At 49.6% G+C, this 25,899-nt stretch overlaps 1 protein-coding gene across 2 annotated transcripts in view; it reads left to right on the top strand.

Annotated features, from left to right (window-relative positions):
* Positions 1–25,899, top strand: part of LOC140420926 (sodium- and chloride-dependent neutral and basic amino acid transporter B(0+)-like) — a 113,645-nt gene that overhangs the window by 19,215 nt on the left and 68,531 nt on the right. Inside the window, exon 3 of one of the 2 annotated variants that reach the window (XM_072505083.1) lies at positions 5,262–5,393. In XM_072505083.1, the coding sequence (XP_072361184.1) occupies positions 5,262–5,393 (132 nt within the window). Of the gene's footprint in view, positions 1–5,261; positions 5,394–9,858; positions 10,086–25,899 lie in introns of those variants that run through there. The other variant, XM_072505084.1, reaches the window with a different exon arrangement.

A 25,899-nucleotide genomic window follows, 5' to 3' on the forward strand; every position in this document is an offset into this window, starting at 1 on the left:
GATCACTCTGTCCTGCACCTCTTGTGTCGGGAGTTGCGGGAATTCCCTCACCTGTTGCCTCGCAAAAGCCCTCAGTTGCATATACCTGAATGCATTCCCTTGGGGCAACCCATATTTCTCGGTCAGCGCTCCCAGACTCGCGAACTTCCCATCCACAAACAGATCTTTCAGTTGCGTTATTCCTGCTCTTTGCCACATTCCATATCCCCCATCCATTCCCCCCGGGGCAAACCTATGGTTGTTTCTTATCGGGGACCCCCCCAAGGCTCCAGTCTTTCCCCTATGCCGTCTCCACTGTCCCCAAATCTTCAGTGTAGCCACCACCACCGGGCTTGTGGTGTAGTTCCTCGGTGAGAACGGCAATGGGGATGTCACCATAGCCTGTTGCCTAGTCCCCCTACAGGACGTCCTCTCTAATCTCTTCCACGCCGCTCCCTCCTCCTCTCCCATCCACTTACTCACCGTTGATATATTAGCGGCCCAATAATACTCACTTAGGCTTGATAGTGCCAGCCCCCCCCTATCCCTGCTATGCTGTAAGAATCCCTTCCTCACTCTCGGGGTCTTCTCGGCCCACACAAAACCCATGATGCTCTTTTCAATCCTTTTAAAAAAAGCCTTCGTGATCACCACCGGGAGGCACTGAAACACAAAGAGGAATCTCGGGAGGACCACCAGCTTAACCGCCTGCACCCTCCCTGCCAGTGACAGGGATACCATATCCCATCTCTTGAAATCCTCCTCCATTTGTTCCACCAACCGCGTTAAATTTAACCTATGCAATGTGCCCCAATTCTTGGCTATCTGGATCCCCAGGAAACGAAAGTCCCTTGTTACCTTCCTCAACGGTAGGTCCTCTATTTCTCTACTCTGCTCCCCTGGATGCACCACAAACAACTCACTTTTCCCCATGTTCAATTTATACCCTGAAAAATCCCCAAACTCCCCAAGAATCCACATTATTTCTGGCATCCCCTCCGCCGGGTCTGCCACGTATAGTAGCAAATCGTCCGCATACAAAGATACCCGGTGTTCTTCTCCTCCTCTAAGTACTCCCCTCCACTTCTTGGAACCCCTCAACGCTATCGCCAGGGGCTCAATCGCCAGTGCAAACAATAATGGGGACAGAGGGCATCCCTGCCTTGTCCCTCTATGGAGCCGAAAATATGCAGATCCCCGTCCATTCATGACCACTCTCGCCATCGGGGCCCTATACAACAGCTGCACCCATCTAACATACCCCTCTCCAAAACCAAATCTCCTCAACACCTCCCACAAATAATCCCACTCCACTCTATCAAATGCTTTCTCGGCATCCATCGCCACTACTATCTCCGTTTCCCCCTCTGGTGGGGCCATCATCATTACCCCTAACAGCCTCCGTATATTCGTGTTCAGCTGTCTCCCCTTCACAAACCCAGTTTGGTCCTCGTGGACCTCCCCCGGGACACATTCCTCTATTCTCATTGCCATTACCTTGGCCAGGATCTTGGCATCTACATTTAGGAGGGAAATAGGTCTATAGGACCCGCATTGTAGCGGGTCCTTTTCCTTCTTTAAGAGAAGCGATATCGTTGCTTCAGACATAGTCGGGGGCAGTTGTCCCCTTTCCTTTGCCTCATTAAAGGTCCTCGTCAATACCGGGGCGAGCAAGTCCACATATTTTCTATAGAATTCGACTGGGAATCCATCCGGTCCCGGGGCCTTTCCCGCCTGCATGTTCTTAATTCCTTTCACCACTTCTTCTACCTCGATCTGTGCTCCTAGTCCCACCCTTTCCTCTCTTCAACCTTGGGAAATTCCAGCCGATCCAAGAAGCCCATCATTCTCTCCCTCCCATCCGGGGGTTGAGCTTCATATAATTTTTTATAAAATGTCTTGAACACTCCATTCACTCTCTCCGCTCCCCGCTCCATCTCTCTTTCCTCATCCCTCACTCCCCCTATTTCCCTCGCTGCTCCCCTTTTCCTCAATTGGTGTGCCAGCAACCTGCTCGCCTTCTCCCCATATTCGTACTGTACACCCTGTGCCTTCCTCCATTGTGCCTCTGCAGTGCCCGTAGTCAGCAAGTCAAATTCTACATGTAGCCTTTGCCTTTCCCTGTACAGTCCCTCCTCCGGTGCTTCCGCATATTGTCTGTCCACCCTCAAAAGTTCTTGCAGCAACCGCTCCCGTTCCTTACTCTCCTGCTTCCCTTTATGTGCCCTTATTGATATCAGCTCCCCTCTAACCACCGCCTTCAACGCCTCCCAGACCACTCCCACCTGGACCTCCCCATTATCATTGAGTTCCAAGTACTTTTCAATGCACCCCCTCACCCTTAGACACACACCCTCATCTCCAGGGTGGGCGCCCTCCTGTTTCCTCCCCTATCTCCAAGTCTACCCAGTGTGGAGCGTGATCCGAAATGGCTATAGCCGTATACTCCGTTCCCCTCACCTTCGGGATCAACGCCCTTCCCAGCACAAAAAAGTCTATTCGCGAGTAGACTTTATGGACATAGGAGAAAAACGAGAACTCCTTACTCCGAGGTCTGCTAAATCTCCACGGGTCTACACCTCCCATCTGCTCCATAAAATCTTTAGGTACCTTGGCTGCTGCCGGCCTCCTTCCAGTCCTGGACTTCGACCTATCCAGCCTGGTTCCAACACCATATTAAAATCTCCCCCCATTATCAGCTTTCCCATCTCTAGGTCCGAAAGGCGTCCTAGCATCCGCCTCATAAAATTGGCATCATCCCAGTTCGGGGCATATACGTTTACCAAAACCACCGTCTCCCCCTGTAGTTTGCCACTCACCATCACGTATCTGCCCCCGTTATCCGCGACTATAGTCTTTGCCTCGAACATTACCCGCTTCCCCACTAATATAGCCACCCCCCTGTTTTTCGCATCTAGCCCCGAATGGAACACCTGCCCCACCCATCCTTTGCGTAGCCTAGCCTGGTCTATCAGTTTCAGGTGCGTTTCCTGTAACATAACCACATCTGCCTTAAGTTTCTTAAGGTGTGCGAGTACCCGTGCCCTCTTTATCGGCCCGTTCGGCCCTCTCACGTTCCACGTGATCAGCCGGGTTGGGGGGCTTCCTACCCCCCCCCCCCTTGTCGATTAGCCATCCCCTTTTTCCAGCTCCTCACCCGGTTCCCACGCAGCTGTATCTCCCCCAGGCGGTGCCCCCCCGCCCATCCCCTCCCATACCAGCTCCCCCCTCTCCCCAGCAGCAGCAACCCAGTAATTCCCCCCTCCCACCCCCCCCCCGCCGCTAGATCCCCCGCTAGCGTAATTACTCCCCCCATGTTGCTCCCAGAAGTCAGCAAAATCTGGCCGACCTCGGCTTCCCCCCGTGACCTCGGCTCGCACCGTGCGACGCCCCCTCCTTCCTGCTTCTCTATTCCCGCCATGATTATCATAGCGCGGGAACCAAGCCCGCGCTTCTCCCTTGGCCCCGCCCCCAATGGCCAACGCCCCATCTCCTCCACCTCCCCTCCTCCCCCCATCACCACCTGTGGAAGAGAGAAAAGTTACCACATCGCAGGATTAGTACACAAAACTCCTCTTTCCCCCCTTTTTAACCCCCCTCTTCGCCCCCCACATTCGCCCCACCACTTTGTTCAAACGTTCTTTTTAATAACCCGCTCATTCTAGTTTTTCTTCCACAATAAAAGTCCACGCTTCATCCGCCGTCTCAAAGTAGTGGTGCCTCCCTCGATATGTGACCCACAGTCTTGCCGGTTGCAGCATTCCAAATTTTATCTTCTTTTTATGAAGCACCGCCTTGGCCCGATTAAAGCTCGCCCTCCTTCTCGCCACCTCCGCACTCCAGTCTTGATAAACGCGGATCACCGCGTTCTCCCATTTACTGCTCCGAGTTTTCTTTGCCCATCTAAGGACCATTTCTCTATCCTTAAAACGGAGGAATCTCACCACTATGGCTCTGGGAATTTCTCCTGCTCTCGGTCCTCGCGCCATCACTCGGTATGCTCCCTCCACCTCCAACGGACCCGCCAGGGCCTCCGCTCCCATTAACGAGTGCAGCATCGTGCTCACATATGCCCCGACGTCCGCTCCCTCCGCACCTTCAGGAAGACCAAGAATCCTCAGGTTGTTCCTCCTTGCGTTGTTCTCCAGTGCCTCCAACCTTTCCACACATCGTTTCTGATGTGCCTCATGCGTCTCCGTCTTCACCACCAGGCCCTGTATGTCGTCCTCATTCTCGGCTGCCTTTGCCTTCACGACCCGAAGCTCCCGCTCCTGGGTCTTTTGTTCCTCCTTTAGCCCTTCGATCGCCTGTAGTATTGGGGCCAACAGCTCTTTCTTCATTTCCTTTTTGAGCTCTTCCACACAGCATTTCAAGAACTCTTGTTGTTCAGGGCCCCATGTTAAACTGCCACCTTCCGATGCCATCTTGGTTTTTGCTTGCCTTCCTTGCCGCTGTTCTAAAGGATCCACTGCAATCCGGCCACTTTCTCCTCCTTTTTTCATCCGTATCCAGGGGGGATTCCCTTCTGGTTTACCGCACAGTGTTTTTAGCCGTCAAAATTGCCGTTGGGGCTCCTATCAAGAGCCCAAAAGTCCGTTTCACCGGGTGCTGCCGAAACGTGCGACTCAGCTGGTCATCGCCTCACCCGCAAGTCCTGGAGTTTTTTTTCTGAGAGGTCTTTGTTCTCAAGCTCTAAGCATATAAGGAGCCCCATTGGGAGGGCCGGATGCCCTGATGCCGGCGGTACATGTTCGGGGTTCATGCCGGTGATTACATTCAGGGAAGGGAGATATGCCATCAAAGGTGTGGGGAGGGGGGTCCCGATGTCAGTGGAGGGTGCCTTTAATTTCACTTTGGGTTTCGGGGGCCTTTCAAAATGGCACCCTCATCTCTGTGAAGCTGGGCTTACTGGTGCATTTCAGCCCTGCCCCTCACAATGACAGCACAGATCACGTCCCCCTTCAAAGAAATGGCAAAGTGTGAGAAGATCTCTTCAGGAATCCTGCCTGATTCTCTGGGGAGAGACACCACGGTTTTTTGACTGAACTTGACATGGCCATTTTTGAGGAAAATTCCGCCCATGATTTTACATGTTTGCATGCTCAGTCTATGAATTTTCGATGTAAGTCACACTACATTCAGTTTTCAATCTGTGTTTCTTGAATAAATTATTATAATAATTATTTTTATTATTGTTACATTCATTCTAAAACTACAGAAATAAACCTGGTCTCTCTCACATTCATAAAATCCATTTGACTTTCCTTGACTCTATTTTCCAGGTGCGTTTCTTATTCCTTACACACTCATGCTGGCACTCGCTGGGATACCAATGTTTTTCTTGGAATCATCCTTTGGTCAATTTGCCAGCCTCGGACCTGTTGCAGTTTGGAAAGCTGTGCCAATGTTACAAGGTTAGCGTTTACTGAACAACACGAGCTCGGCAACGTTTTAAATGAGCAATAACATTTAATTCATATTGATACATTGACTTAAGAAAGTGTTGATGAAGTCTTGAACAAAATCAGATTTGTAGGACGTCTTACAAAGGCCGGAATTCTCAGGTCCTCAGGATTCATTTTTCCCGCTGGCAACGCACCCCGCCCACCGATTTCCTGGTGGAGTGGCGTGGTTTCAATGGGAGGTCCCATTGACAATCGGCGGAAGTATAGATGCCACCACCAGGGAATGGCGTGCAGCCATGAAATAGGCACCTGGTGGACTGGTGTCTCCAGCTCAAAATGAGGAAATAGAAAAGTGAAATGTTTTCTTTTTGATTACAAATTCTGGCAGATATTCAATCCAATATCAGGATAACTCTCAATCTTTCATTTTGTTGCTAACATGGATATTGGCTTCATATGAAATGAGTTATAGGAAATTGAGTTGCATTTGTTTTATTCAGTTGATTTAGAGTTCACTTGGGGCTCATCAGCCATTGAACAGGATTAAAGGATGTGGATCAGCACTATCCATTCATTTTAACTATTTGTTCTTGGCATACGAGCCTTGCTGGCAAAACTATTATATACCGCCCATCCCCGTCCTTCGAGGGTTGGGGTTGTGGTTGGCTTTTTTCTCACTGCTCTAACTCAGGGCAGTTAAGAGTCAGCCATGCTGGTGTGGACCTGGAGACACACGGGATTGTCCCAGAGCGGATGGATTATTCATCCTCCCACCAAGAGCTAAAAGTTGGGTGTGACCTCACCAACACTAAATCCAGCTGCTCTGCAATGATAATCCCCTGTGGACCACCGAAATATAAATTCAGGCTCCCCCCCCCATAAGGGAGGATGGCCTCCCCTTGTGAGTTGCCGGCCAATCTGATTATCCGGCAGCTCTGTAGTTCCGGAAGCAAATGGCGGCCAATGCTGGGGCTACAGGAGGTCCCCAGGAAGAGAACATGGATACCAGACTTGAACGTCAGTCTGGGTATTTTGGTCAGGCAAGGACTGGAGACTATAGTGAGGGGGAAGGATTTAAAGTCTGGGAGTGGGGCAGGAACAAAGGAGGGATGGGGAGGGGCTACTACATTTGTGGAGGACATGCCTCTAAAGGGGACAGGGGATGCCCAAAGAAGGCAAATCTCTTTGCTTCATGACAGCAGCCTGTGCTGTCAAAGCTTTCGAACTGGCCGCCTTCATTCCGCACGCCCCATTCGTGAACAAATTTGCAGAGACCGAATGGGGTCCGTTAGTGGCAGTACATTTTACACTTAAAGGCCTCAATAGGCTGTCATGATATCCACATCAGCATATCATGGTGCAATCACAGTAGTTGGACCAACCAGAACACACATAACATCACAGCCAATCACCAGTGAGAGCACACGCACTATAAAACAGGGAACACCACAGTGCCCGTTCATTCTACCAGGAGATAGCTCAGAGCACAGAGCTCACAGCATGCCACTCAGACATAGACCATGTGCTGAGTGCCTCACTAGGATAGTGATAGGGCTGGGTCCACAGGTAAGCTGGTGAAGCACATACCCAAGCCAGCAGTTAGTAGTTGTCGTTGTAAGACAATAAAACAGAGTTGTACCATCTACAGCCGTGTTGGATTATTTGTGCATTGGAACACCCAACACGACATAGGCCTGAAGGTGTGTGGGCATCCTGATATCTTATCAACTTACCGTAATACGTGAGACAGGTTGGGAGCAGGCATGAAGTCAGTGGGCGCGATCTAACGGCTGAAATTCTAAGTGCTGTAGCGAGTGCTTCCCGACGGCGAGGCCACAACCAGAATCTAATGACAATTAGTGCCGGACATTTTCCACCTCAAGATTCATGGAGGAAATGGCTGTCCTGCCATCAGGAGGCAGTGGCAGCGGCCGTCAGATTAGGCAGTGCGAGCAGTACATTGACTCAGGCCCCCTGATATCGGTCCCCCCTGCCACCCCCCTGACCTCCCCTTCCCCCCACCCCACACAAGAGTTCAGTTCCTGGCATCTCACACCAACTCCCTTCCCAGCATGAAACTGCCTGTGAGCCCAGCAGACCCTCGAACAGTCATCAACAGCGAGGTTGACTTGCCCCACAAAGGTGAGGATCCACCACCCCTTCACCCAAATGACCTGTCTCAAGAGAGTTGTTCGGGTCAGACAAATTGATTCTTCCCCCTCACTGACCAGGGCCGGGATTCTCCTTTCCGGGGACTAAGACCCCCCAAGCCGGCAGGAAAACCGGCGCTAACCACTCCGGCGTCAATGGGTCCCCAAGGTGAGGAATTCTCCACTTACCTCCACTTTCTCGGGGGCTAGGTGGACACCGGAGAGTTTGGCGCCGCTCCACTCGGTGCTTAAGGAACTGCGCGAGTTTGAGCATGCGCCATAGGGCCGGCGTGATCTCGCGAACGCGCGGAACCACCGGCGTGTTTTGGCGCATGCGTGGGGGGTTCCCTTCTCCGTGCCGGCCATGGCGGAGCCCTACAGGGGCCGGTGTGGAAGGAAGGAGTGCCCCCACGCCACAGGGTTCCGAGGATCACCATCAATGCGTCACAGCTATCACCCCCCACCTTCCATCAGCGCAGAGACACAACTCGATGGGTGACATTAGTGTTTAGGCTTCTGGGGCACACTCTGGTGAGCACCGCACAGTTTCTGATGAACATCAGTTGGAGGCAGGAATATCCGAGGGAGTCAGTAGTCGGAGGTCTGATGGATCCCAGGACTCAGCTGAGTCCCAGTCAGGTGCCGAGCCTCTGGACACGGTTATCCCAGAACTGATGCAGGCGCTAGGACATGGCCGTGAAATTCAGGAGGGGATGTCAGCCACACCTCAATGAGTGCTTCGCCGTTTGGAGGAGTCCCAAAGGCAATGGACTTACTAGTTAGCGCCGGCAATGCGTGGCACCAAAGCCAACACTGCGAGGGTGGCGACCACAGTGGAGAGCCAGGAGCACAACGTCAGTGCCATGAGTGGTGGTGCCCAAGGCATAGCTCAGTCAGTGACAGCCATATTCACAACAGAATGTCCCAGTCGCTGGGGGCATGTCCCAGATGCAGGTGGACATTGGCACCGTGCACTGCAGAGCATGACCAGTCACTGAGGAGCATCATGGTGCAGGCAATGGGGAGCTGCCAGATGACGTAGGGGCCTTTGGAGCAACTCTGCCCAATGGAATCACCCAGGGTGCCACAGGCACTGTCAAGGAGGTCGGAGCGCCGGGGTCTACTTAGATTTCAGAAGGCCTTTGACACGGTGCTGTCCAGGAGGCTATTAAATAGGTTAAGAGCCCATGGTCTTAAGGGTAAGATACTGGCATGGATAAAACATTGTCTGACTGGCAAAAGGCAGAGAGTGGGGATAAAGGGGTCTTTTTCAGGATGGCAGCTGGTGACTGGTGGTGTGCCTCAGGGGTCAGTGTTGGGACCACAACTTTCCACAATATACATTAATGATCTGGAAGGAACTGAGGGCACTGTTGCTATGATACAAAACTTTGCAGACGGACAGGTAATATTGAGGAAGCAGGGGGACTGCAGAAGGTTTTGGACAGGCTAGGAGAGTGGGGAAAGAAGTGGCAGGTGGAAAAGTGTCAGGTCATGCACGTTGGAAGGTGGAATGGAGGCACAGACTATTTTCTAAATGGGAAACGGCTTAGGAAATCAGAAGCACAAAGGGCCTTCGGAATCCAGGTTCAAGATTCTCTTAAGGTTAACGTGCAGGTTCAGTCGGCAGTTAAGAAGGCAAATGCAATGTTAGCATTCATGTCTAGAGGGCTAGAATAAAAGAGCAGGAATGTACCTCTGAGGCTGTATAAGGCTCTGGTAAGATGCCATTTGAAGTATGGTGAGCAGTTTTGGGCCCCGTTTCTAAGGAAGGATGTTCTGGACTTAGAAAGGGTCCAGAGGAAGTTCACAAGAATGATCCCTGGAATGAAGAGTGAGCCATATGAAGAGCGGTTGAGGACTCTGTATTTGTACTCATTGGAGTTTAGGAGGATGAGGGGGATCTTATTGAAATGTTATATTCACGAGACTTGAGCCTGAGTTGTGGTAAAATCGTGCAAAACTTTGTCCAGTCTTTGAGGTTACATGCTGGTGTCACTTCTTACTCTTCAATGCCTACAACTATCACAACTTTTATAACTATTTTCAAAGGCAGGGCTGTGAGAGTGTCAGTTCCTTAGACGGATTGGTTGTAAATTGCCGCAGTGGGACATTACCCCCACTGATTGGGTTCATTCCCCACTGATTGGGTTTATGCCTTAATCACATACAACCTATTATGTTTTCGGTGATGTTGGTTACTAAGTAACTGAATTTGTGATGTTTTTCACATATAGGTTAACTTAGTTCCGCAATATCTGCTGCTGAGCACAGCAGTTGTACACATTAATAACCATCTACTCCTACAATAACAGCCATGTACTCCTGCAGAAACTTACAGGATACTGCGAGGCCCCGATAGAGTGGACATGCTTCCACTTGTAGGAAAAACTAGAACCCGATGCCACAGCCTCAGACTGAAGGGACAATCCTTTAAAACTGCGACGAGGAGGAATTTCTTCAGCCAGAGGGTGGCGAATCTGTGGAACTCTTTGCCACAGAAGGCTGTGGAGACCAAATGACTGAGAGTCTTTAAGACAGAGATAGACAGGTTCTTGATTAATAAGAGGATCAGGGGTTTATGGGGATCAGGCAGGAGAATGGGGATGAGAAACATATCAGCCATGACAAAATGGCGGAGCAAACTCGATGGGCCGAATGGCCTCATGTGCTCTAATGTCTTATGCGGACACACCCGGGGATGCACATCAGAGGTGGAAGCCTGCTGCTTTTCATGCCCTGTGATCTTTGATGCCTTTGGCAGACATCCTCTGGAGGACCTGGAGCTGGAATTCCCCGGTGCCTTACCGGTGATGCTGGCATCGCAGTGCCACCCTGTTCTGCCCGCGGACCTCGGGACAAACCGTGATAAGAACACACCTAGACACAGCTGCAGGGCACAGAAGTATGAGGATCACTGAGTGGCCACTGGGAGTGGGGGGGGGAGGCACCATCGGTCGCTGGGGACGATTAGGATTTTGAATGTTCACAATTAAAAATTGTTACGCCTGATACATGTGAAGCCGCTGTCACGTAATTTTTGCACCCCCCACCCCCACCCACTCGGGTGACTGAGGACGTCGACACTATGGTGCAGGCAATGGGGAGCCGCCGGATGACGCAGGAGCCTCTGGTGCGCACTCGATGGTGACATCCTCGGAGCACTCCTCCGGGGTGGTCTCACGGAAGGCAGGGTGGGATGTGGGGGCGTCGATGGATGGCCCGGCCCCATCGGATTGTTTTCCTGCGGGAGACTGGACATGCAAGAGGGTCAGCGGCCCTAGATCAGGAGTCACCGAGTCATGTGCAGGCGATGGGTGTGCAGGCGATGGGTGTGCAGGCAATGGGTGTGCAGGCAATGGATGTGCAGGCGATGGGTATGCAGGCGATGGGTATGCAGGCAATGGGTGTGCAGGCGATGGGTGTGCAGGCGATGGGTGTGCAGGCGATGGGTGTGTAGGCGATGGGTGTGCAGGCGATGGGTGTGCAGGCGATGGGTGTGCAGGCGATGGATGTGCAGGCGATGGGTGTGCAGGCGATGGGTGTGCAGGCGATGGGTATGCAGGCGATGGGTGTGCAGGCGATGGGTGTGCAGGCGATGGGTGTGCAGGCGATGGGTATGCAGGCGATGGATGTGCAGGCGATGGGTATGCAGGCGATGGATGTGCAGGCGATGAGTATGCAGGCGATGGATGTGCAGGCGATGAGTATGCAGGCGATGGGTGTGCAGGCGATGGGTGTACAGGCGATGGGTGTGCAGGCGATGAGTAGGCAGGCGATGGATGTGCAGGCGATGGGTGTACAGGCGATGGGTGTGCAGGCGATGGGTATGCAGGCGATGAGTATGCAGGCGATGGATGTGCAGGCGATGGGTGTACAGGCGATGGGTGTACAGGCGATGGATGTGCAGGCGATGGGTGTACAGGCGAGGGGTGTACAGGCGATGGATGTGCAGGCGATGAGTATGCAGGCGATGGATGTGCAGGCGATGGGTATGCAGGCGATGAGTATGCAGGTGATGGGTGTACAGGCGATGGGTGTGCAGGCGATGGGTGTGCAGGCGATGGGTGTGCAGGTGATGGGTGTGCAGGCGATGGGTGTGCAGGCGATGGGTGTGCAGGCGATGGGTATGCAGGCGATGAGTATGCAGGCGATGGGTGTGCAGGCGATGGGTGTGCAGGCGATGGGTGTGCAGGCGATGGGTGTGCAGGCGATGGGTGTGCAGGCGAAGGGTATGCAGGCGATGGATGTGCAGGCGATGGGAGTGCAGGCGATGGGTGTGCAGGCGATGGGTGTGCAGACGATGGGTGTGCAGGCGATGGGTGTGCAGGTGATGGGTGTGCAGACGATGGGTGTGCAGGCGATGGGTGTGCAGGCGATGGGTGTGCAGGCGATGAGTATGCAGGCGATGGATGTGCAGGCGATGGGTGTGCAGACGATGGGTGTGCAGGCGATGGGTGTGCAGGCGATGGGTGTGCAGGCGATGGGTGTGCAGGCGATGGATGTGCAGGCGATGGGTGTGCAGACGATGAGTGTGCAGGCGATGAGTGTGCAGGCGATGGGTGTGCAGGCGATGGGTGTGCAGACGATGAGTGTGCAGGCGATGGGTGTGCAGACGATGGGTGTGCAGGCGATGGGTGTGCAGGCGATGGGTGTGCAGGCGATGGGTGTGCAGGCGATGGATGTGCAGGCGATGGGTGTGCAGGCGATGGGTGTGCAGGTGATGGGTGTGCAGGTGATGGGTGTGCAGACGATGGGTGTGCAGGCGACGGGTGTGCAGGCGATGGGTGTGCAGGCGATGGGTGTGCAGGCGATGGGTATGCAGGCGATGGGTGTGCAGGCGATGGGTGTGCAGGCGATGGGTGTGCAGGCGATGGGTGTGCAGGCGATGGGTGTGCAGGCGATGGGTATGCAGGCGATGGGTGTGCAGGCGATGGGTGTGCAGGCGATGGGTGTGCAGGCGATGGGTGTGCTGGCGATGGGTGTGCAGGCGATGAGTATGCAGGCGATGGATGTGCAGGCGATGGGTGTGCAGGCGATGGATGTGCAGGCGATGGATGTGCAGGCGATGGGTGTGCAGGCGATGGGTGTGCAGGCGATGGGTGTGCAGGCGATGGGTGTGCAGGCGATGGGTGTGCAGGCGATGGGTGTGCAGACGATAAGTGTGCAGGCAATGGGTGTGCAGGCGATGGGTGTGCAGACGATGAGTGTGCAGGCAATGGATGTGCAGGCGATGGGTGTGCAGGTGATGGGTGTGCAGGCGATGGGTGTGCAGGCGATGGGTGTGCAGGCGATGGGTGTGCAGGCGATGGGTGTGCAGGCGATGGGTATGCAGGTGATGGGTGTGCAGGCGATGGGTGTGCAGGCGATGAGTGTGCAGGTGATGGGTGTGCAGGCGAACGGTGTGCAGGCGATGAGTGTGCAGGCGATGGGTGTGCAGGCGATGGGTGTGCAGGCGATGGGTGTGCAGGCGATGGGTGTGCAGGCGATGGGTGTGCAGGAGATGGGTGTGCAGGCGATGAGTATGCAGGCGATGGGTGTGCAGGCGATGGGTGTGCAGCGGATGGGTATGCAGGCGATGGGTGTGCAGGCGATGAGTGTGCAGGCGATGGGTGTGCAGCGGATGGGTATGCAGGCGATGGGTGTGCAGGCGATGAGTATGCAGGTGATGGGTGTGCAGGCGATGGGTGTGCAGGTGATGGGTGTGCAGGCGATGGGTGTGCAGGCGATGGGTGTGCAGGCGATGGGTATGCAGGCGATGGGTGTGCAGGCGATGAGTATGCAGGCGATGGGTGTGCAGGCGATGGGTATGCAGGCGATGGGTATGCAGGCGATGGGTGTGCAGGCGATGAGTATGCAGGTGATGGGTGTGCAGGCGATGGGTGTGCAGGTGATGGGTGTGCAGGCGATGGGTGTGCAGGCGATGGGTGTGCAGGCGATGGGTGTGCAGGCGATGGGTGTGCAGGTGATGGGTGTGCAGGCGATGGGTGTGCAGGCGATGGGTGTGCAGGCGATGGGTGTGCAGGCGATGGGTATGCAGGCGATGGGTGTGCAGGCGATGGGTGTGCAGGCGATGGATGTGCAGGAGACGGGTGTGCAGGCGATGAGTGTGCATGCGATGAGTGTGCATGCGATGGGTGTGCAGGCGATGGGTGTGCAAGCGATGGGTGTGCAGGCAATGGGTGTGCAGGCGATGGGTGTGCAGGTGACGGGTGTGCAGGCGATGGGTGTGCAGGCGATGGGTGTGCAGGCGATGGGTGTGCAGGCGATGGGTATGCAGGCGATGGGTGTGCAGGCGATGGGTGTGCAGGCGATGGGTGTGCAGGCAATGGGTGTGCAGGCGATGGGTGTGCAGGTGATGGGTGTGCAGGCGATGGGTTTGCAGGCGATGGGTGTGCAGGCGATGGGTGTGCAGGTGATGGGTGTGTAGGAGATGGGTGTGCATGCGATGGGTGTGCAGGCGACGGGTGTGCAGGCGACGGGTGTGCAGGCGATGGGTGTGCAGGCGATGGGTGTGCAGGCGATGGGTGTGCAGGCGATGGGTGTGCAGGCGATGGGGTGCAGGCGATGGGTGTGCAGGCGATGGGTGTGCAGGCGATGGGTGTGCAGGGTGTGACCGTGTTGTCAGCAGGACAGGAGTCAGACTATGGCATGGACTGAGAGGCACCAGAGCTAACTGGACAGTGAGTTATCATCATTCTCCTGCCCTGTATAGTGACCCGCTGACAGTGCCGACACAGGCTCTTCACCCTGGAATCGTTACACAGAACCTGGGAGGGTGGAACAGAGTAGTCGGGTGGGTGGGGTGGGTGTGGGAGAAGGTTGGAGAATAAGGGAAGGAGAGGGAATGGGTTGAAGGGTGGGGGATGGGGGTGGGGTTATTCAATAGGGGCTGATCGGGGGAGTTGGAGGGGAAGGGGGGGAAGAGGGGAGTGGGATGATGGACAAAGTGCTGTCCTATGGGAAGCGGACAAGGATGAGGGCCTCCTTGGCCCTCTGGGCATGCCGGACGTTCGCTGCCGCCACCTTTCCCTGCTGCTCCCACGGGTCCTCCCAGGGCTAGCCTCCCTCTCTAGTTCTCTCACCGGCCTGATGGACGGCCTGGACTACAGAGTCTGCACTGACCCCTGCACATGGGGTGCCATGCCGCCTTCTCCGGCGTCTGGACACCCGTGCGTCCACCAGCGATGCGAGGGCAGCCGCTGCAGACATAGACATAGACATAAAATTTACAGTACAGAAGGAAGCCATTTGGCCCATCGGGTTTGCACCAGCTCTTGGAAAGAGCACCCTACCCAAGGTCCACATCTCCACCCTATCCCCATAATCCAGTAACCCCACCAAACACTAAGGGCAATTTTGGACACTAAGGACAATTTATCATGGCCAATCCACGTAACCTGTACATCTCTGGATTGTGAGAGGAAACCGGAACACCCGGAGGAAATCCACGGACACACGGGGAGGATGTGCAGACTCCCCACAGACAGTGACCCAAGCCGGAATCGAACCTGGGACCCTGGAGCTGTGAAGCAATTGTGCTAACCACTATGCAGCCGTGCTGCCCAAAGGAAGGCCAACACCATCCATAGTGTTATATCTGTAAGGAATTGGAGAGGGAGAGAGATCGACAATCAGTTAGGACTTCCGCCAGCCACGGGACCCTCCAATCCCCCAACCCTTCCCCAGCCTGACGTGTCCCGCCTTCTTTCAGACTGCCATCCATCGAGCGAGTTGTGCTGGGGGACCCCACCCTGAACTCACACTCCTGGTCACAGCAAGGCTCCACACCCCAGACTCCGGACCTCAGACCCCTACCCAGAACATTCGGGGAACCGAGTTCAGGTACTCTCTCCTGATCCACACACTCACCCTCTTGTTGCAGGAATGTCCCCAGGACTAAAGCCCGGCTCGCGAGCGTTTGATTGTTGGCTGCTGCCTCCGTGGTGCTGAAGCCCCCATGGTTCAGGCAAAACATCCAAGCCTTGGAGACATGGCATGTTATTCATGACATGCTTTCTCAACCTTGCTCCTCGCCTGAGGTATGGTGATCCTCAGGTTAAATCACCAAGTTAGGTGGGGTTACACGTTTACGCAGAGAGAGCAGGGGAGTGGGACTAGGTGGGGTGCTCTTTCCGAGGGTTGGTGCAGCCAAATGGCCTCCTTCTGCACTGCAGGGATTCAATGGGTGAATCTAGAACCAGTGCGCACTATTTTAAAATGAAGGTTTGCCCTTTTAGGACAGAGATGAGGAGAAATGTTTCCTCGCAGAGGATTGTGCAACTTTTGTGCAAAGGAGCTCTTTGCCTTAGAAGGTGGGGAATGTGGGGGTCACAAATATTTTGAAGGCAAGGCAGAGGTAGATACATTCCCATCAGGCAAGGGAATCAAAGGTTATTGGGTCAGATGGGAATGTAGAAATTGAAACACAGCCTGCCAGGCCTGAATTGCAGAGCAGGTTTGTGGGGCCAATCGTCTGCTTCCACTCCTATTTCTTTCTGTGTGCTTGTACTTGCCATGGAAGAAGCAAAGGGGATGAATAATCCCCAACCTCGCTGATAATTCAAAGAAAACGTTTGTACATAGTTCTTTTGTTTACAGAGATCGGGGGCAGGGTTCTCTCAGTCCGGGGCCGGGCCGGAGAATCCCCGCGACCGGCGTGAATCGCGCCCCGACGCCGGCGCATGATTCTCTGCAGAGCGGAGAATCGGCGCCATTGGCGCCGGCGTGGTTGGCGCGGCGCCGGTCGGGGGCCGCGCTACGCGGCCGATCCGCCAATTCTCGGCCCGGGATGGGCTGAGCAGCCGACGTAAAAACGCCAAGTCCCGCCGGCGGCGTCCACACCTGCTCTCAGCCAGCGGGAACTCAGCGTGGAAGGGTTGGGGGGCGGCCTGTGTGGGGGGGGGGGGGGGTCCGACCCCGGGGACCAATTAGCGGGCCGGCTTCTCTGGCTGGGGACCTCGTTTCTTCCGTGCCAGCCCCTGCAGTCCTGCGCCATGTTGCGTCGGGGTTGGTGCGTTGAAGGAAGCCACTGCGCATGTGCGTGTTGGCGCCGGTGCCACTGCGGCGCCCAGTTGACAGCAGGATCAGCAGCTGGAGCAGCGTCAACCGCTCCAGTGCTGTGCTGGCACCCTGTGATGCACAATCAATTACTCTCGAGACAAGGTGAGTCATAACTAAACGGCTTGAATCAGCTGGAACTGTACCCAGCAGCTTCGATACAGAAAGTGAAGGCTGCTGGGACGGCATCGGCTCTTATACCCCGCCTCTCAGGGCGGAGCTATGTACATTAGCCAATGGTAGACTCCTAGGTCTAGCCAATGGTCATCCACATCTCAGGTACTGCAATACCTGGTATTACCACACCCTGGAGGGGCCAGAATTGCTGATCCTGAAGCCATGTTGACGCCGTCGAGAAACGCGAAAGCGTTTCCAATAACGTCAACACTTAGCCTCAGGATTGCAGAATCCCGCCCCGTGTATGAATGTTTGTCGTTTCTAGCAAGTGGCTACACAACCAGACTACACAATACAGACTGTACTCAAACAGCCTGTGCTTGCATCGCCCAATTGTCTACTGTTGAATGTGATTCAGCGACTGCGGAGTACTTGCTGAATGGTTCTAAGAGTGTGAATAGAAACACTAACAGCCCATTTAAGATAAATAGTCAAATTCATAATGTGGTTCCTTTCTGCTTCCTGAAAGCAACATACATTCGTTCACAGGGACCCAATCTCTTGGTGCAGTCGCTAATTCCCTGTTGCTTTCCCCATGGCAACACCTTGGTCAATCAGTATCGACTGCCAACAATCCAGAACCTTTTCCTCCTGTAGTATAAATGGTGATTGTTTGAAATTTGACATTCGTTCATTTATGCGAATGAATGCTAGACAAAGCTTAAGCAACATGTCTTTTTTTTAAAGAAATATTTAATGCTTATTGACGTTGACTGTTTAAATTATTTAACAAATTTACCAGCCCCACTATAACGGGTTCCCCCCACAAAGGATGTGGCATGCCACTCAAACTTCTGGAAGGCCCAGTGGGAGGGGCTGGAAAGTTCCGGTGATTTGGTGCAGAGTGTTCAGCTGGGGAGGAGACCAGAAGGTGAAAAACATCCGAGGGAACAAAGCCCAGAATGATTCAGACCATGAGCTAATTCAGAAATGAAACTCCATTTATGAAATTTATCATATTCAATGTTTGTAAAACTTGAATCCTTGAATTTTAATTGACACCTGAATTATGGTTTAAGAATTGAAGTATTTTCCTTTCGAAAGATAGCAGGTCTCACATTGCATTGCTCGCCGTGTCAGATGACACAGAAGATGGGGGTTATTACACTGTGCAACACACATGATTGGAATTTGACCTTGGACAATGGTAGTAGGTTAAAGGTTGATAATGCTGGGAGATAGGAGATGGCAGGAAGAGAAAAATGTAGTGAAAACAAAGAGGCAGCGGGTACAACGAGGTGAAGAGTAATGTGCTCTTTAAAATGTTGTCGAGTTCACTTTTTTTTTCCAATGAGCAACAGTTTTCAGAGTACGAGGGTACTGCATGGTGCCCAAACCTCCCCTGCCCCACCACCACAACCCCCTCCTCCCCTCATGGTTTAGTAGATGTATTGGTAGGGACCATGAGGGACAAGTCAAGAGAAGGGAAAAGTGCTACTGAAGGCCACATTTACTGACATTCCAACTCGAAAGGAACCATCATTGGTGGTATCTTCTCCTTGAATGCCTATCCATAATAACGATCGTCTCCTGCGCATGAAACGAAAAATAGGTTTGAACAATAGACGAGGTAGAGAGAAAGCAAAAAAAGATAAGTGAAGAAAAGAGAAAGAGAATTGGAGAAGACAGACCGACAGGAACAGTCACAAGATCAACAACCACTTACATTTATGTAGCACGGCGTCGAGGTCCCAGGTTCGATCCCGGCTCTGGGTCACTGTCCATGTGGAGTTTGCACATTCTCCTCGTGTTTGCGTGGGATTCGCCCCCACAACCCAAGAGATGTGCAGGTTAGGTGGATTGGCCATGCCAAATTGCCCCTTAATTGGAAAAAAATTAATTGGGTACTCTAAATTTTTTTTTTTTAAATACAGCGAAACACACCAAAGTGCTGGCTGAGAGCATTATCAATACAAATCATTTTGACAGCAGGTTAAAAAAGCAAATATCAGGGAAACTGATTAAAAACGTGGTCACAGAGGTCAGCTTCAAGCAGCACCCAAAAGCAGAAGAGAGAAAAAGAGAAGCAGAGATTTTTATGGAGGGAACCCCACAACTTGGAGCCAAGGCAAGTGAAAACGTAGCTGTCAACAGTGCGGCAATTAAACTGAGGATGTGTAAATGACAGGTTTGGAGTGTTAAGTATTGGGTTAAGAGACATTCCAATTAGTTGTCTCATTTATGTTAAGTATCCAATAATTGACACTGATATGTAAAGGGGCTTCAGGTGGCCTTTGTGTCAGGTGATGTGATGATACTGTTTTGTGCAGAGTCTGTTAAAGTGAAATAAAGGTGTTTGTGGAAAAGGAGCAGAACCTTTGACTCTTTATACAACAGCAGCTAAATGTCTAACAAATGGTAGCAGAGGATGGTTGCTGTGCAAATGTGAAGGGTTGACAGATACAACTTTTCCAGACCAAACCAAGGAGTGAGTGAGAAGAGAAAAAAAAGATACATGGCTGAACCGAGGATAAAGATGGCCGGATATGACTACCCCCCCTTATCTTCTGAAAGGGGATTGTACGACCAATGGAGAAGTGCAGTAGTTATGTGGACTAAGATAACTGCCTTGGGAAAGAGAAAACAAGGTATGGCTCTTCCTCTACCTTATGACAGTAAAATCCAGAGCAAAGTGTTTTCTGAGCTGGAAATGGAAGAGTTCGACTCAGAAGAAGGTCTGGAGACTACATTACGTTATATAGATAACATTTATCAAAAGGATGACTTGTTAAGTGCGTATGAAGCATGGTTGGATTTGAAATGAAATGAAATGAAATGAAAATCGCTTATTGTCACAAGTAGGCTTCAATGAAGTTACTGTGAAAAGCCCCTAGTCGCCACATTCCAGCGCCTGTTCGTGGAGGCTGTTACGGGAATTGAACCGTGCTGCTGGCCTGCCTTGGTCTTCTTTCAAAGCCAGCGATTTAGCCCTGTGCTAAACAGCCCCTTGATATTTTGATAGGTTCCGGAAAATAGAGGATTTCTCCATGGACTACTATATAATGGAAATTGGCAGACTATATAAAATGCTGCAGAAATGCTGCAGAAATACAACCTGGAATTTCCGCAGTCTGTGTTGGCCTTTAAATTACTTGACTGTGCTAGAGTGAGCAACATGGATAGGCTCCTGGTTTTGACAGGAGTTCAGTTTGCGGATAAGGATACGTTATTCGATCAGATGACAGAAGCTTTTGTTATGGGCGAAGTGTTTTCAGAACCCCAAAATGTATCATGGAGTTCAACCAACCTCTCCCTTTAATGGATTTGTTGCTTTTCCTAGCACACGGCTTTTTGCCTAGGTGTGGGATTCCAATTATGGACACGTGGGTTTTTAAACACAAAACACTGTTTATTCCATGAACTCAACTTAACATCTTAAATAAACATTGGATCTCTTAACACCCCTTACTTCAAAGATAATTCGGAAAATATTGCAACAGTAAATAATTCCTTAAAATGGTCCTTCAACCTTCCAAGAGACTTAACATCTTTGAACAGTATCACATCAGGTTAAAGGATATATATATTTTTTGTAGAATGACAGATATATATTCACTTGGTTGACTTCAGCTCCAGCACCTTGCTTTCTTCCTGCACCTCTCTGGAAACACACAGACACACACAAACTGCGTTTTCCAAATGCAAAACTAAACTGAAAAATGGCTGACCTAACCTCAGCCCCACCCACTCTCTGACATCATTGTTTTCTTAAAGGTACATTGCTTAAACATCCATGTCTTAAAGGTACCCTCACATGACACCTCCCCCCCCAAGAAAAAAAATAAACCATCAACTTCAAGATGGTTTCATTTTTCACATTTGCACCATCCACTAAGAAATATACACAGTAAATATACCTTTTCGTTTTTTTAAAAAAACAACACATGCAAACAGGTATAATAATATAGTCCATTTTTCTTTGTTCTTCTTTCTCCAACCGAAATCCTTCTCGATTGACAGTCTCTTTGAACAAAGTCTCTGCACGATCCATCCATTCCTCTGCTCCTCGGCATTTCTCTTCAGAATCAGATAATTTAGTTCATTCTGACCACAGAGCCCCTTGCAATTCTCCAATACAGGAACATTGGTGATCACAGCTTCCAGGCAGTCAAATGTCTGTTGAAAGTCTGCTGTCGATTGAATTTTTAACGTTTCTTCAGCAATTCCATCAGTGGACTTATCACGCCACAAAACCTTTGCATAACTGTTTGATCAAATCCACTCATGCTCAGAAATCACATTATTTCCCTTTGTCTTGAGGGTATCGGAAACTCCGCAAGGAAAGTGATTCGGGCTTCTCCAAATTCACTTTCGGCTATGTTCATCACCAAACCCACCACCTGAAGTCAATCAAAGAACTCCATACGATGGTTTAAATGATCTTTCCATGTCTGGAAGTTGGAAATAAAAGCAGATTGTCCCACTTTCTCCATGCAATCCTTCAATGGTGGGATAGGATAAGAGTCTGTTCTTGTAACTGCATTCACCTTTCGATAGTCCACACACAACCGTTGGGTACCGTCTGGTTTAGGTACCATCACTACATCACTATGGGTGAGCTCCATTGGCTGCAACCCACTTCAATTATGCCATTTGTAAGCATACTCTCAATCTCTCTGTTAACCTGTGACAGTTTTAAAGGATTAAGTCTATATGGATGTTTTTGATAGGAACAGCATTTCCCACATCTACATCATGGATAGCCATTTTAATACTTCCCAATTTATCTCTACAAACTTGCCCATGTGATATCAATAACTTTTTCAGGTCAGTTTGTTTTTCCTCTGGAAGGTAACTTAACAATTCATCGCAATTTTTAAGAACAGTTAGAATCATTAAAACCTCCTTTTTCTCTCCTTCCCTTTCAAAGTACCTTTTAAGCATATTCACATGACACACTCGGTGAGTCTCCCTTCTATCTGGTGTTTTTACCACATAATTCACCTCACTTAATTTCCTTTCAATCTAATACGGTCCACAAAACCTAGCTTTTAAAGGCTCCCCTACCACTGGTAACAACACTAAAACTTTATCCTCACTGGCAAAACTACAAACTTTGGATTTCTTGTCTGCTACCCGTTACATCACATTTTGTGCAACTTTCAAATGTTGTCTAGCCAATTCACCTGCTCTATTTAATCGTTCCCTAAAATTTGACACGTAATCCAATAGTATAATTTCCGATTTCTCACCAACCAATTTTTCCTCAATCAATTTAAGTGGTCCTCTTACTTCATGACCAAAAATTAGTTCAAATGGACTAAATTTGGTAGACTCATTAGGTGCATCCCTAATTGCAAACAATACGAATGGAATTCCTTTATCCCAATCCTCTGGGTAATCTTGACACTACTTCCTCAACATTGTCTTTAATGTCTGATGCCACCTTTCTAACACTCCCTGCGATTCTGGATGGTACGCAGTTGATTTAAATTGTTTTATTCCTAAGCTATCCATAACTTCTTTGAATAACTTTGAAGTAAAATTTGTTGCTTGATCCGATTGAATTTCTATGGGTAGTCCATATCTAGTAAAGAATTTAAGTAACTCCTCCACAATCCTTTTAGCTGTAATATTACGTACTGGAATCCACAATCATTTTAGCTGTAATATTACGTACTGGAATGGCCTCTGGAAACCTAGTAGACACATCCATTATAGTCAAAAGATATTGATTTCCACTTTTTGTTTTAGGAAGCGGTCTTACACAACCGATTAGGACACTTGTAAAAGGTTCCTCAAATGCTGAAATGGGTATTAAGGGCACTGGTTTTATCTCTGCTTGAGGTTTCCCTATCACTTGACATGTGTGACATGATTGACAAAATTTAACTACATCTTTATGTAGTCCAGGCCAATAAAAATGTTTCTGGATTTTAGCTTGAGTTTTCCTTATTCCCAAATGACCTCCCACTGGTACCTCATGTGGAACTCGCAACACGTCCTTTCTATACCCTACCGGCAATAGAACTTGATGAACTTCTGCCCACTTTTCATCCGCCTGCATATGTACAGGTCTCCATTTTCTCATCAAGACATCATTTTTACGGTAATAACACTCTGGTATACTCTCAGATTCCTCTTCCGTATATGCTTTCTGATATATCTGTTTTGTTTCTACATCTTTCTGTTGTAACTCCACCAATTTTCCTGAACTAAAAATATCCGCCTCATCCTCCACCTGTTCTTGTTCTTTTTCAACCATCTGATCAAAAATCGTTTCTGATAATTGTACTTCAACTTCATCTTCACTCTTTGATTTCTTCTCTTGTCTTAACCTGTGACTTTGCGACCTTGTTACTACACAATCCGGAAAAATCCCAGGATATTCGTCCTTCAACAGTTCAGTTGACTGATTTTCCATTGGCTTATCAACCACAGTAGGCATCATTCCCACCTGCGATCCAGCTATATCATTACCCAAGATAAACTGTATTCCTGGACAAGATAGTTTATCTATCACTCCTACTACCACTTCACGACTCTTCACTGGACTTTCCCACCTTACCTTATATAATGGAACGCTTCTCCTCTCACTCTGAATTCCACATATCACCATCTTTTCTGGCAACATTCTTCCCAAACTACATAATTCCTCATCTCTGACCATTAAAGATTGACTAGCCCCTGTATCTCTTAAAATTGTGACTTCTTTACCTGCTCCTCCTCATACACATGAGTAAACTTTACCCACACAAGTAAATTATTTAAATACACCTGGCACCTTCTTAACAATTACTTCTTGAACACGCTGTACAATCGTTTGCACCTCCTTCGCTTCCCTTGGGCTTTCCTTTACAGCTCTAACAAATCCCACTGTCTTATCCTGTTTTACCACATCAGCCTTCCCAGTGCTTTTCTTCAACCACCAACACTGTGACTTTACATGGCCTAGTTTATTACAGTGAAAACATCTGAAACTTTTCATTTCTTTTCCACCCTCCTGGATTTCTTTTTTAATCTGAGGTACACTCTCTTTATTGTCTCCCATCAGATCACCTTTAACTTTACCACTTGAGTATTTCTCATGTCCCCAGTTTCTATCCCTCACCGGCTGAAACTGATGTTGGAAACCAATCTTTGATTTATGAACTAATTCATAATCATCTGCCATTTCCGCTGCTAATCTCGCAGTTTTAACCGTCTGTTCTTCCACATGAGTCCTCACTACATCAGGAATTGAATTTTTAAACTCCTCCAACAGTATCATTTCTCTGAGAGCTTCATATGTTTGGTCTATTTTCAAAGCCTTTATCCACCTATCAAAATTACTCTGTTTGAGCCTTTCAAACTCCATGTATGTTTGACCAAATTCTTTCCTTAAATTTTCCAAACCTTTGTCTGTAAGCTCCAGGCACTAGCTCATATGCACTTAAGATGGATTTCTTCACCTCCTAATACGTTCCAGATACCTCTTCCGGTAGTGATGCAAACACTTCACTAGCTTTACCTATCAGCTTTGTTTGAATCAGTAACACCCACATGCCCTGTGGCCATTTCATTTGTTTAGCTATCTTCTCAAATGAAATGAAAAAAGCTTCCACTTCCTTCTCGTCAAACCTTGGCAATGCTTGGACATATTTAAATAGATCCTCACCACGTCTTCGACTATGACGCTCTGTCTGACTATCCTCATCACTTCCATCTAACTGTACGTTTCCCTTTACGCTTGCCAATTTTAACTGATCGTCATGTTTCATGGCCATTCCTCCCTCTCTTTATCTTTTTCCCTGATCTGTATCACCCTTTCTTTTTCTTTTTGTTCTGCTAGGGCTATTCTTTCTTTTCTCCTTTCTTCGCTCTCCTTTTCATTTTCCTCTCTCTTTCTTTCGCTTTCTTTTTCCTCTCTCTCACTCTCGTATGCCAGCCGCTTTAATTCTTTCCCATGTTCCATTTGTTTAATTGCAACTGAACTTTTGCCATTTCCAATGAGTCAAACTCTATCTCAGGCAACTTTAAATGCTTAACCACTGCCATAATTACCTCATATTTTCACATTTTGTCAGGCAATGTTAACTGCAATGTTCGTGCCAAATCTAACAGTCTACTTTTTGTTTCTGTCCGTAAGGTACTACGTGTGACATTCTCCACCCCCAAAAACTTCTGAGCCTCTGAAAGAGCCAATGTTCACAACGCTCTCCCAACTTAAACTAAAATACCACACCGGAAAAGCAACAATCCTTCACTGTCTTCAAGTTCACAAAAGCCAATCCAATAGATAGACTTTTATCCCGGACGAGCCCCAAATTGTTATGGGCGTGGCATTTTCAGAACCCCATCATGGAGTTCAACCAACCTCTTTCTTCAATGGATTAGTTGCTTTTCCTAGCACACGGCTTTTTCCCGAAGTGTGGGATTATAATTATGGACACGTGGGTTTTTAAACACAAAACACTGTTTATTCCATGAACTCAACTTAACATCTGAAATAAACATTGGATCTCTTAACACCCCTTACTTCAAAGATAACTCAGAAAATATTGCAACAGTAAATAATTCCTTAAAATGTTCCTTCAAAGATCCAAGAGAATTAACACCTTTAAACAGTATCACATCAGGTTAAAGGATATATATATTTCCTGTAGCATGGCAGAGATATATTAGATTGGTTGACTTCAGCTCCAGCACCTTGCTTTCTTCCTGCACCTCTCTGGAAACACACAGACACACACAAACTGCGTTTTCCAACTGCAAAACTAAACTCCAAAATGGCTGACCTGACCTCAGCTCCACCCACTCTCTGACATCACTGTTTTCTTAAAGGTACATTGCTTAAACATCCATGTCTTAAAGGTACCCTCACATGACACTTTAAAAAAGTTTCTGGGGAAACATTCGATTCCGATCGCTCTGATGACCCAAATAGGTCTGGCTGCAATAAAACAGAATATGGAAGATACATTACGAACAGGATGGCAAAATCGTACGGCTACGAACAGGTTCCAGGACTATAGAAGGAGATCAGGACCCTGAAATTATGAAGACTGAAACCCAGTTAGAACCTACAACAGGACGATGAACCCCTGAAATGCACGTTTTGATGTTTTTGATGTGATTCTACATACCATTATGCTTTCAACTGTCCAACATGTTATAATAGAGTGTTTGAAGTGACACATGACATGAAA

This window comes from Scyliorhinus torazame, chromosome 5, assembly GCF_047496885.1.
Source record: "Scyliorhinus torazame isolate Kashiwa2021f chromosome 5, sScyTor2.1, whole genome shotgun sequence".
NCBI classification, from domain to species: domain Eukaryota; kingdom Metazoa; phylum Chordata; class Chondrichthyes; order Carcharhiniformes; family Scyliorhinidae; genus Scyliorhinus; species Scyliorhinus torazame.